Raw genomic sequence first — 13,526 nt, 5'->3', positions numbered from 1 at the left:
GGAGAGGAACTCCTGAGGGAATGTGGGGGAACAGGAGGGGCTTCTCCGCAATCCAAGTGCCAAACAGTAACACCCACATCCCTTCCTGCCTTGGCAGCCACACATCAGGACTGTCTCAAATACCTGCATTTCCCTTCAAACTACTCTTGGATCTCTAACCTCTCACCCTCCTTTGGGGATAAAATTTAAATCCTGCCTCTTCCCACCAGAGTTCCCTGCAGCGTCATACGAATGTCAGGCAGAGTCTTTACAGAATTCAGCCCTACACCATTATCCCAAAAGAATCGTTGTGGGGTTCTAGGGGGTTTAAAAACAGTATCAAATAAAGCTCAGAGTAATTGTTCTGTTTCCATGTGTTAGAAGGCATGTGGTAGGATGCTGCAAAGTTTCTTCCTGATTTTCTGAAGGCTGAGTGGGAACTGTTAGTACTACTTTAACATGGATAATTGCTGAGCACACCTTGCAAAATTAGCAATTTAGCATTTAATGCGTACCTTTACTCTCCTTCTGCAAAATTATTGCAGCTCTCTGTGCCACCCAGACCTTTTTAATTCCCTGTTAGATCAAAAATGTAAACAATTGCTTTGAAAAACATCTCCCACTGTCACACTGAAATAGTTCGTCTTCTGTCTTCATACAACAACAGAGAGAAGCAGTTTCTATTAATATCCTTCTCACGCTCCAGGCATTGTGGTCTCAAAGAAATTCAGGTATACCATTTTCAAAGGAATTGACTTTGAAACAATGATGGCACTGAAGTCAGATGCAGATTGCAATGTCCTTGAAAGGCAAGTAAAGCATGAGCTGGGAGTAAGAAGCACTGAAGAGACTCAGCAGAAGGGAATGACGAAAGTATGGAATTAGAAAACTATGTGTTGGTTTGTATTTTTTTTCTTACCTTTACTTCACTATTATTTATCTGATGTGGAAAGATCCTTTTTTTATTTTCCTGTCAGCTGTTGGCAGCATTTTGAAAACCCTCAGCACCCTAAATGATTGCCTTCTGATCCCTCCAGTGCACTCAGATGCTCTTTGCCCCTCTTTACCTTCAAATCTCTACTATCAGAACTCCAGTGTACATCCCACAGGGCACTTGCAGCCTCAGCAGCTGTTGCACAGAACCCAGAAATGGAATTTTTGACTGTGGCTGTCCTCAACAAAACCACCTGTGTCAGGATCAGAGTAAATGTCTGGGTCCTGAGCAGACTGGACCTATCTCATAATTAGAGTCTGGCATATGCTCAAGCATGAATTAAGTAACAATGATGAATTTTCATCACTCTTGTGATTCTGTGAATGTAGGTCATATTCCATCCTAACTACTGAGCATAAAGTTATTATTTTTCAGACAGTGTATTATGCAGACCCAGCTTCATGTCCTACTAAATGCTCATCTATGAGCAAAACATCCAGAGAACCTTTTTATATCACCTCATTTCTGCCAGCTTTTGGTTCACATCCAAGCTGCATAACCAATCACACCTATTCTGCTTCCTTAGCCCATCTTTCCCCTTCTCCCATTGTCAATAGTCCTCAAAGTAAGCTGGAAAAATTCCTTTCCCAAACACAAACATTCTTTCTTATCTACTTTATTTCACTGAATGTTTGGGTGAGAGCTTTAATTTCAAGTATTATAACAAGAATAGAATATTTTATATAAATGCTCTTTGCCATTAAAAACATGCTGAAAGGCTGAATAAAGTGTCTCAAAAAAGTGAAATGCTAAGTAAGAAAGGATCAAGCTTCCTTTTATAAATGCATTTGGTAATAACAACCAAGTTCCAGACTCAGCTGGAAACTGAAAACAAAAGCCAGCAGAAGAATTACCCAGTGTTTGGATAAAGAAATTCATGTATGTATCAACAAGAGGACACAAGATGGGTAAATTCTGTCCTCCCTCCCACACCTGAGGCACCTGTCTGAGAGAGTTCAGGCACTTCCCAGGGGCAGACAGGGAATCAGAAAAACCCACTCAGCTTTCACCTCACCATGTGAATTACCAAATGACTCTCTTCACTACAGTAAATCTGAAAATTGCAAATCTTAAGATAATGGAAATAGAGAACAACCAACTCAATTACAAATATTCCACAGGAGCAGGATACAGATCCATAAGGAACATTTCAGTTTGGCAGGGCCTTTCCACGGCAGCTGCTTCAGTAGGCATCATGCCTGTAGCAACACACGCAAGGTAAATGCAGAAAGAGGAAACAAACCAGTCACGCAATGCATGGTTCATGTGGTTCATGGGCCAAAAGCTGATACCAGACTGGTTTTACAAAGCTCTTGTTCAAACACAAGGCATGTGACATGGGGTAACCTCAAATGACCAGCTAAGTATGGTTAGCTAACCTAACCATAGGGTTACTTGGGAGAGAAAATCAGCAGCCCAGGACAAAATAGTGACCAAGGGAAACAACTTTGTTCATCCCAGAAGCCAGACACAGGAGTGTTTACAAAAAAGGCTGCAATTTATTATTTGGTATTTTTAACAATGAAGGCTGTAGCCTGAAGAGTAATTTTTAAAATTAGATATGTGTATTATTATAATTTGCTATTTATATAAATTAACTTGGTGTTTCATATGCAAAGCCACCCTCCCTTTAAATCCATCAGATGATAGGCAGGAATTGAAAGAAAAGGAAGATACATTTCTGGCTCAACAAGAATTGAGATTTTAAAAGAACTAGGACAGTCACTTCTCAGTGCAAATTTTCTGGCTGCCACATGAAATGCTGAAGGCAGAAAGAAAGACTTTTAGTAAAACTGTCACTTAGCAAATGCCTCAAGCACAGGAAGGGTGACACCATGCACAGCCCTGAAGTAACTGCACAGGTGAAAAACAGGAGCTTACTCATTGCACAGCAGTGCAGTTCTCAACTTGCCAAATACCTGTTTGCCCAGATTATCAATTTCAAAAAGGCTGACTGCTGCCAAGCAGCACTGCCCACCAAAATCTTCAAAATCTAGCAGTACCATGCTGCACTGTGCTTTATCAGCTCACCACAATTTGACTGCTACATTATACTAGGAATCTGCCTTGCCCTGTGTCCTCAAAGGGATTTAACTGCCCAAAACAGCATCACACTGGCTCCCACCAAGCTCAAACACCACCAACCTTCACATGAAGGTAGAAACATTTGGGGATGGCTATCACGAGGCTTCTCCATTTCAGCTTTCTCCCTTGCTGAAAGTCACCGCCAGTTACACCTTTGTGTGGCCAAGTTTAACATTTCTTCATTGCAGCAAGGGTTTCATTGTGTCCCACTCCCTGCTGCTCCAGGGAACCATGTGGGAAGCCCAACAGCCAGCTCCATGCCTCTGGAACACCACAACTCAAACAGCACTTCCCATCAGTCATTAAGAAATTTAAAGCATTATTACAAAAACTCAAAAGCCACAAAAAGAACAGCAGAGGCAGACTAAGGATATAACTAAAATCCAAAACTTCTGTAAGTAAGGGGATTTATCGTCCAAAACTGCCCACTCTGTGCAGGAAGTCAACCTCCAAGATGATGATTCCATCTCTACCTGCACCCAGGACTGTGTGCTTGGGCTGACTGTTCCACAAAGCATGAGGAGGCTGCACCCATGGTGCTGTTAAAGGCAGTGTTAAGGGCTGGACCTTCAGACAGTTTGCATTACCACAAAGCTGCATTCCTGTGTGTGGTGAGCCAAGCGGGTCATGTTTGAGCTATGTAGTTGTGGGGATAAGTAACTGGAGAGAGGTCAAAATAGCTAACGCAGTATTGCAGGATTAACTCAAGAGACCTACAAGTGATTAATCCATACAAAAGCATTCAAGATCCTGTTCTTTCTGTCCAAAATGAGAGCTGCTATTTAATAGGACAAGACAAAAGAAACAGTGGAACTAAGCCAGGTATTGTAAAACAGCAGGTTCAAACTTCCAGCCGAAATGCAGTGTTTCAGATACTGAAAACCTTAAGAAACTGTTGGAGCTGACACACAGACAACAAAATCTCAAGTAGCTGGCTTGATCTTCTTCATTAAATGAAAAAGTAAGTGACCCAAATGCCTCCTACTTCCAGGTTTTGGCCAACACATCAGTTGAGAGCAAACATCTTGAAGAGAACTCAGCCTGTGTTACATGCAGACCCGCTGTCCCTGCTCTGTGCTGCTCCTTCTCTGCAGAGGTTCCCTGTTATTTGATATGCACGAGGTAATCTTGCAGCTTGGCACTGTGTGGTTGGAAGCATGGCAAGCAGCTGTGCCAGGCACTCCTGCCAAGAAAATATTCTGACACACCATGGTTATAAAAACACATCAAAGGAAAAGGCTTTTTTCTTCTTTCATATCACTAAGTACTTAAATCCCAGCAGCGCTCTCCCGGCTCTGCAAGCTTTAAGTATATATACCCAAAGTCCATAAACTGAAGAGGAGACTGACAAATATGCACCCCACAATCCCCTGAAAAGCCATTCTAAATGTGCCATCATTTACTGTTTAATACCTATTTTTAGATATGAAGTCAGTGATAGGTGGTTTTTTTTTTTGGAAGGGGGGGAAGTTGTATGTTAAAAAAAAAAAAGAAACCCTATTGAATGAAGTGTTTTGGGACACAATATTTAAGCAATAATATTTGGTTAAAAAGAAAATGTAATCAACCCTAATGTGAATCAAAATATTTTTTTTCAGATTCCCAAAAAGGCAGCCATCTCCTTTTAATAAGGACAATTCTGTTGCCATCTCTGAACCTTTCTCCCACTAGTTTCACTAGACTCAGCTGTTTCAGCAGTAAAATAAAGAGTTTGGTTTAGGCCAGAACATGCTAAGAAATGGATGCCATGCAGGTGCTCCCAGGATCCTTGACAGTGCATCCTCACAGAAAATACGAGCAATCCACTCCTAAATGCTTGTGTCTGTTCAACTGCAGCACCCACCCTTACTTTAAAAATTTTAAACCTCATGTCAGGAAGGGAAAGCAAGTTAATACCAGCAGAGGCATTCCTCACTACCACTCAAGGCCACCTGGGAGCAGTGGATGTACCCATAGCCTGCAGATTTCAGAGCTCTCACATGGATCTCTCCAACTCTACCAGCTACATAGAAAGCTGATGAAGTTGCCAAGTAGTAAATCAATGCCTTCATGCTCAGACCTGCCTGCTTGCCAAATTAATGGAAGCATACAGAGCACTCTGCCACATGGAGAAAGACTTTTGGAATTCCCAAAGTTGAAAATCAAGAAAACCAAGGACAAGAGTAAGAAAGAGCAGGCAAGCTCACAAGAGTGTAGGAATGGGGAGGACAAGACACACGGAACAGGTCCTTCCAGCTGCCCACAACTTTAAAATGTCCCTTCAGTATGCCTGAGGATGTTCCTGTCCTTGCAATAATCTAACTCACCCCAGTGATTCTGGGTACTTGGAGATGGTGTGTGAGTCCCTTCCTCCCACATCTGTGCTTGATTTGCCAAGACAGGTGAGCCAGCCTTCAAAGCTTCAAAAGAAGCTTGCCTGTCAAGAACAGAAAGCCAGAAAAATGTAATGTGAAGTTTAGGCCCAAACTGTGAATAAGCCTGGAAATGCAGAGCTACTGAAAAGTGACTGAAATGGCTATGGGATGCTACCTGCACTTAAAATACCAGCACTGCATACAGATTTACTGAGGAACCACATGTTTTCCTTCTTTGGTTTGCAGATGTTTCTTCTTTCTGCAGAGCATAAAAATTGTGTTTGTTTGAGGAGAGGAAACAGATGGTAGCTGCTATAGTGGCACTTTTCCAAGGTGGAGAGAAACAATTATAGTGGGGCTTCCACAAGCTTAAGGCTGAGAATGTCAGATTTGTATTGCCTGTTTGCACGAATTAAACACATCACTGCAAGGCTTCCAAATGATGTAAATGTAGGGTAGTGGCTGACACTGAGAGCTGGTGCCTTAACAGTGTTTGTGTGTCAGAGCAAAGGGAGTCCTAAGCAGAATCCCCACAGCAGTCAGTGATATGGACAATCCATAAGGTCCCAGGTCAGAACTGTTTATCACCTCAGGCTTCAACCTCTGAGCTATTGCTCCATGGGGAGGGGAAGTCCTGCCCATAAACCAAAATTTGTGGAAGGAGATTGAATTTAACACAGCAACAGGACTGAAAAAGAAGAAGAAAAATAAAAACTACATCCAAATAAAGAGAAATTATGCCATTTACCATCAAAACAATAAACATGGAAAAAACATGATTTTGTCTTTTTAATATCAATAATAATTTCAGAGTTTTTTGCTGAAATAACTCCAAAAATCTAATTGGAAAAAAAAAAAAACCCAGAAAATTTCTTTAAATAATTTCTGCCTTTTATGGATTTATATGAGAACAGCAGAACCAGTGACTCCGGTCCTCCAAGCCCAGGTGGCCATTTGATAGAGGGGAAGTGGCTGGGAAGACTGAGGAGCATATCTGGGGAAAAAATAAAAGATGCCATGGGAACATCCTTCACAGTTCTTGGGAAAGTGTAGGGCACAAAGTGATTCTGAACTGTGGAGCAGGAGTCAGAGCTGCAATATGAAGCAGATGATAATATTAAACTAGGGAGCATGATTTTGGCAGCTAAGTATATCCAGCAAGGGAAGATAATGTAAGGTGTTGGAGAATAAGGTGAAGGTGAGGAAGACAAGAAATAATCAACCAAAGCTTTGCCAGAGAAAGCTGTGAAAGATTTGTGAAATGTGGCACAGGAAGGCACTCGAGGGACTCAGGGAGAGGATCTCACATTGGTATGAGAGCAAGGAGAGGTCAGTAACTTACCACAGGGGCTGGGAATGTGAGTAAGAATTTGGTCAGAGCAGAGGGAGCAGGATCTCTCAGGCAAGCACTGGTGTGGCAGTGAGGGATGAGTAGCCCAGAAAGGTTGTGTGAGTGCCAGACTGACACAGGGGACTTGCCAGTGGGAAAGCAGCCAGAGGCACAAAGGCTGTTCTGGTAGGACAGTGAAAGATTTACAGACACACCCGACCTACCAGTCCTAACCTCAGGCACTGGGAGATGCCAGGTTGGGAGCTGAGCTGCTCCAGGCTGCCTGGCCCCTGACCCAGTCACAGGAATGACCAGCACACCTCAGAACATGGAAGGACTTTCCTTCTTAACATGCCCCTTCACTCTGTTTGGGACTCAAGCATTTTAGAATTCCTCTTCTGACTCAAAAGCTTAAAACTACCTGGGATAAATCTCAGCCTGCTTGTAGTATAATTCAGAGGGGGAAAAAAATGAGCTAAGGAGGAAGAACAGGTTTTTGGGGTTTTTTCCCTAGAATCCTACAAAGGAGAAAATCCCTCAATGCCTGAAGGTGGACAGCTGTACCGGGGGGAGCCAGGGGAACTTCTGCATTTAATTACTCCTGAGCACAGAGATATTGAAAAAACCTGAATGTGATCTTGGGCTGTTAAGGAAATTTTTGCTTAAAAGGTTTCTGAACCAACAGAACAGCAGTGAAGGCAGACAGAGGATAATTAGACCCAAGACAGTGCACGGCCCAAGAATGGGAGACAGCGACAGAGAAACTGTCTGAGCAACCTGAATGCAGCAAGGGAGGGAGAGGGGGGGAAGGAAAAAGGAAACCTGAAACGGTCACCTATAAATACAACCACTGGCTGTATAAAAGCACTGCCCGTGGTCTGAGAATACCTGCACAAGGATTATAACAGAGAGGAAGCAAGAGAAGGGGGAGGAGAGGGACCAGCTAAATCACATGAGTATGAAATTAGCTGTAAAGTAAAGGCTGCCTTTTCTCTTTTTTTTTTTTTTTTTTTCTTCTTTAAATATGCAAGTTTAACAAGCTAAAAACCAGCACATGGTCAGAGCTGCCAGCAAGTATGAAAACAGCATTTGGGCTGCTGGTGGCTTACATGAAGGTCACAGTGTACCTGCAGCTGCACAGCTGACAGACAGGCAGTGTCACAGGCAAACCTCCCACTCTGGAGTCTCCCTCTCCTTCAGCTCAGGAGGAAAAGGCTCCCACACTCCCAACAAAATCCAGCACATGTTCTTAAAATTTATCTTGCCACAAAAAACCTAGATCAGCATTTTCATGGGAGTGAAAAAAAGTAATGTACAAATTACTAAAATAAACTGCAACAGACAGTATGCCCTAGCAAATATCAGTCTGGCTTTCTTCTTAAGCATTCAGAAAACCAAAACAGGAAACGAAACAAATATCCAGATATTTAATAAAGACATGTTTTGAAAATAGGAAGATAATCAACAGGAAAAACAAGGAAGGAGAAAAAAATGTGTATGTGACCTTTACTTGTAATTTAATGCTTGTTCTTGCCAGATGAAATCTTGTTTCATCCCCTCCCCCAAAAAAATGTTGTTAAGAAGGTAAAATATATTTTTTCCCTGTCCAAGAAAACAGAGGCAGCTGATCTGTTCATTCCATATTTGTCTTTTAATCTATGTGTTCATCAGCCTACAGCATCAGCCATCTTGCTAATTATCTGCTTCCACCACATGGAAAATGAAAAAGATGAAAAAGTCACCCTTAGGAAACAGTGGACTAGGAAAATGGGAAGATAAATTCCAAGTTTTGATACTGCAAAGAATAATACCTTATAATATTCTGTATTTTTAAATCACTGTTCTGTCTCACATGACAAGAAGATGCAACACTTCTGTAACCAGACAACCAAGAATAAAGGGCAAACCAAACAGTTTCAAAAGATGCAAAAACCACCTCTCTCTTGTCTTTCCAGGTAACTTTTTATTCTGAAATATGTTCACATCTCTGCATGAGCAATAGCTAGGATAACACTCCTAATCAAAGATCACCTCATTGTGCACTCCTTCTCAGTTCTAGTTTTGAACACACAAGCATTTACCTTTTCAACAAATAAAACAATCTCAGAAATTGTCATGATATTTCTTCAGTGCTAAAACCTGAGAGATCTGAACATGGAGATCTGCTCTAATTTTTAATCCATACAGATGTAAAACTACATTTACCACGATTAATTCATGCAACTCTTCATTCTCACGGAAAAGCAATTTAGAGCCACCCAAAATACTGGCTTGCAAGTGCTTACAGTTAGCTCAGCTTTGCACTGCTTCACATCAGACTCATTTCACTAGACAAATCTGTAATTCCCCCAATTTACAGCCGAGTCAGATAAAAAGAGAATCAAGACCCATTTAGAGTACATGACTGGGCTAACAACTACTCAAAATGATGTTCTAAAGCATGCTTCAGGAATAACTAAGCACTAAAAAAAATGTTAATTAGTGTTAATATCAATGAAAGTTTAACATGCTGACAAAAGCTCTTAATGTTCTCTTTCCTATTAATGAGAGCATGCATAAAGAAAGCTAGTCGGATTGCCAGGATTTTCTGTAAATCCCACAAAATCACTAACAGCATCCACACAACACATTATTTAAGACCAGCAGCTCCTCCTACCAGCGCACTGGGAAACCGCATTTAATCTTTGCATCAATTCTTCTAGGGCCATTTCTTCAATTTTCAGCCAGCATCTCATTCTCAGATAAAACCAAAAGAATCCACAGCAAGCATGCCCCACCCCGCTCAAGGATTAAAGAAGGCAGGGGGGGAAAAAGCCCCAGAGCAGCCCGCTACAGCAGCGCTTCGCAGCCCCGCACTCCCATCGCTCCGCACGGCTCCCCTCGGCACAAAGGGAGGCAGGAGCCCGCGTTCCCTGCTGGCCGAGGCGGGGGCAGCCGCAGCCGGGAGTGTCGGGGACAGCAGGACGGCTGGGAACTCCTCTCCCGGCGCAGCGCTCCCGCGGGGGGCGAGCCTGCGGAGCGAGGCGCGGCGGCGCTGGGAAGGGCGGCCCGCATCCCGCATCCCGCAGCCCGCATCCCGCGGGGGCCGCGGCGCGCAGAACGCCCCGTCCGCGCTCACGTGAACGCCGCCGCTCCCCCACCTTCCTGCCAGGGTGGGCAGCTCGGAAGGAACGTGTTGCCGTGTTAAATTCAGCCCTCTCCCCCCTGCCAGCGCTCTCACCAGTCCACGTTCGCTTTGGACCCGTCGCTTTTGAAGGCTGAGGACTTCAGATTTCCTTTAAACGCTGTCGAATTTCCTTTAAACGCACCTGCCTTCTGGACTCTTTGAAGGAGTTTGCTTAAATGTTGTGCCACAGCAGTCCTATAACTCTGTGAAATCTGTATTTCCACAGCAACTGCATTTCCACCTTGGGCAAAGGGGCTTTAGAGTCGGGCTCTATGGACCCCTCAAGGTACATGACAGCAGAACTGCTGCAGAAGGCAGAAACCAAACCTCATCACCAGTAAACTTCCACTTACTGTAAAGGGTACAGTACCACTGGAAAACTTTCAGGGACACAGAAAAACCTACAAGACTTTTCAGTACAGTGTTTCTCTATACAACTGGTCTTCATAATTGATTTCCACTGCTTTTCTACAGACTGCTTTACAAGTTTGAAACTATGATGCTTTTAACACTTTTTATTTTCAAAGATCACCTTGATCCTAGTAATCTCATTGTTGCACATTTTTGCTGACGGTTAATTTTGCTGAATCCCACAACACTCTTCTAATAATCCCATTGGTTTTATCCTAATTTTTAACCAACATTAACAAACTGTCCACGGCTGAAAGAAAAAAAGATGTTTTTTCATAATGTTTAAAAGGACTGTGCTGTGTTATTGAAGATAAAGATTCTTTTCCACAGATTGCATACAGCAGGTAAAAATAGCAGCCCTCCAGAGGGAAATAAGTGGACACCTATAATGAGTTGTTCATAACTCTCAACAACACTATTAGAGAGGATATGAACTAAAAAAAGTTTTTAAGAGGACCCGTCAAACTACCTAGGCTTCCTCTGCCAATAAAATTAATTTAGGTAATTCATTTACTGCATTAATTCACATTATTTCCACTCAAAATATGACATGCCCACAGCAGCTCCATGTATTAGATATGACTAGAGCCATATATGTTTCTATTTCAATATTAATAGAAATGGCAAAATTAAGTCTTCAGTCAAGCTTTTCCATAAAAAAGTATTACCACTGAAAAACAGGATCTCTAGGCACTTTGTATGCAAAAAGTATTTTATGTGACTGCCATTTGAGACTGCATTTATGAAAACCAACAAGTGATGGGCAGCAAGACCACAATTACCACACCAGGCTCTTGCCATTCTAGTGGTGACCCAGGAGGAGCAAATGCATGAGAAAAGATCTTTGCAGGTGCACTGGGATAGCTGAGGCTGGTTATCAAACAAAAGCTTTGTGACCATATTGCATCCACAGACAGCCCAGGGAGAACTCCAGATGCCAGACAGCCAACGGGACTTGTTCCTGCAGCAAGTTAAAGGCCTGAGGCATTTTTGCATATGCAGAACAGCAAAGCTCACTTGTAAGATTACACTGTTTCCTGGTGCAGCAAGAAGTGCAGCCAAAACACTCATTCATCAGCACCTACTGCAAGAGAAGATGACAGTTCAATCCCAGATTTCCCTGAGTATCCTGACTCAATTCAGTAGTAATTTCTTGTTTTCCTTGGAGAATCAGCAGACTGCTTAAGCTTCCCATATATCCAAGGTCCATCTTTCCATGGAGTTTCTCAGTAAAATAACAAATGAAAAGGAAGACAAAAATGTAATGAAGAATTTTACCACATCAACCAGTCAACTTTCAGAATCACAAGTGCATAATACCTTATACTTGTGCAAAATGAATGGAGAACCCTAATATGTTACCTAACCTCAGTTACACCAACAATGCCACTTTATATATACTTTCTACACCTTCAAACAGATGCCAAACATGCTAAGTATGAGCACAGCATCCACGTGAAAGGTTCAGTTAGCTGGGCTGAAGGTTAGTTTACCTAAAAGTGGGTTATTTGTAATCATGTACTAGTTTAATCACGTTCATTCATGGAAATCAGGCAGCCTTGTCTTCCTGAGTAAGAAGCTTTGGCATAGCTTCTCTACTGAATGAAACAGAGTATTTCAAGATACTTAACCAAACGTGGGATTATGATCTCTGCTGGTTTGACACAGGATCACCCATGGCTTCATGAACAACATTGACTCAGACTAAAGAAACAGACCTTAAACTAATTAAAACCAACTCTTAACAGGAAAACCCAACTGAGCTTTCTTGCAACATGAAGCAATTCAGTATCTGACCCTGAGTGATGTAAGGAATCAAAACAGTCCTGAAAATACAACATGACAATATCTCAGGGAAGAGCTACTGCAGTTTTCACTCTTGAAGTGAAAACTTGATCCCCTTCAGATCATCATGACAACCATGTTATGGAATTAAACATGTCATTTTAGTCCCACACATCTCATGCCTAATTAGAATTTTATAGTAGAAGGACTGATGCCCAGTTCTAGCACTGAGTCTGTAAATACAATAGGGCATGCTGTAATTTTTCAAACACAATATGATTTTTTTTAATTAAAAATTCAAGCTGCTTCAGCAATTCTGATTTTTAACTTCTACTAATGTATTGTGTTCAGCAAAATATCTTTACTAGTCACAGGCAAGCCCCTGCTGCAATTGAGGAATTTATAAAGAAATTTGAGGAGTACACAGCCTTTCAGTTCTGTCTTAGAAGTTAAAAATGCATTGGAAACATTTTTTGTCTACTGGTCTATTTCAGTGAAACTGCAAAGATAATAAGAGAGGCATAAATGTATTTAATTTAATCAATCGATTTCCATTGCTGCATGGGTATAATATTTGACCTGATTTGTATTGACTTTTTTCTAAACTTCTGTTAGATTTGAAAGCTTCAGCAACATTATTTTTTCCTTCAGTTCTCTACTTCACTCTGGTTTTGGCTGTAGTCTTTAGCAAACCCTGTTCAAATACAGCAACATCACATATATTTTATTTCCAAACAGTTTCACCCAAATAGGATTACCTAGCTTTTCAAGAAATGGTGGCTATTTTGAAAATGTTTCAGAAGTAACACATAGCTATCCTCTCATGTGGGGGAGGGCCACACTGATAACCATAAGTCATTAACATATAATCAGATAATCAGTTTTGCTTGTGCAAATGATACTTTCAACAATATACCTAAAGATTTCTCTGCTAACTTTATGTTAATCTCTGTAATATCAGCTATCAATGAGTTCCAAAATTTAACCATGTTCTGTATGAAAAAGTGGTTTTGCTTAAACTACCTTCCTGGAAGTTTTCTGTGTGCCCCAGTTTCTCTTTTGTGAAGCAGTGGAAAAGAAAAAAAAAACCAACAAAACAAAAACAAACAACCCAAGAAAACCCTACAGGAAATAAACACTCTCTTTTCACATCCCTGAGCCATTCATGACTATACAGGCTGCCACTGTAGGTGATATTATGTCTCCTCCAATTGCCTATTTTCCAGACAGAAAATTTCCTACACTAATTAGTTCCTATTTGTATAAAAGCAGCCCCATACCTCTGACCGCCTTCACCGTTCCTCCACGTACACTAATTCTACTCTAACAAAGTGAACAAAACTGGACATGGTACTCCAGAAGTAGGCACAGCAGAGATTACTCAGTGACATAAGGATTTTGTTGTTCTCGGTTTCCCTCTCA

General features: G+C 41.7%; 1 protein-coding gene across 6 annotated transcripts in view; it reads right to left on the bottom strand.

Annotated features, from left to right (window-relative positions):
* The window catches only part of MCF2L (MCF.2 cell line derived transforming sequence like), a 148,159-nt gene that overhangs the window by 115,032 nt on the left and 19,601 nt on the right, over positions 1-13,526 (bottom strand). For 2 of the 6 annotated variants that reach the window (XM_039714385.1, XM_039714387.1), the window contains exon 1: positions 9,399-9,621. The exons of the other annotated variants lie outside the window; for them this stretch is intronic. In XM_039714385.1, the coding sequence (XP_039570319.1) occupies positions 9,399-9,477 (79 nt within the window). In that variant the 5' untranslated portion in view covers positions 9,478-9,621. Of the gene's footprint in view, positions 1-9,398; positions 9,622-13,526 lie in introns of those variants that run through there. 6 annotated transcript variants of the gene reach the window in all.

This window comes from Passer montanus, unplaced genomic scaffold (genome assembly GCF_014805655.1).
Source record: "Passer montanus isolate IOZ18808 unplaced genomic scaffold, ASM1480565v1 scaffold3, whole genome shotgun sequence".
Lineage (NCBI taxonomy): Eukaryota > Metazoa > Chordata > Aves > Passeriformes > Passeridae > Passer > Passer montanus.
Note: the sequence above shows the minus strand (reverse complement) of the source record. Positions and strands in the feature narration are given on the sequence as shown.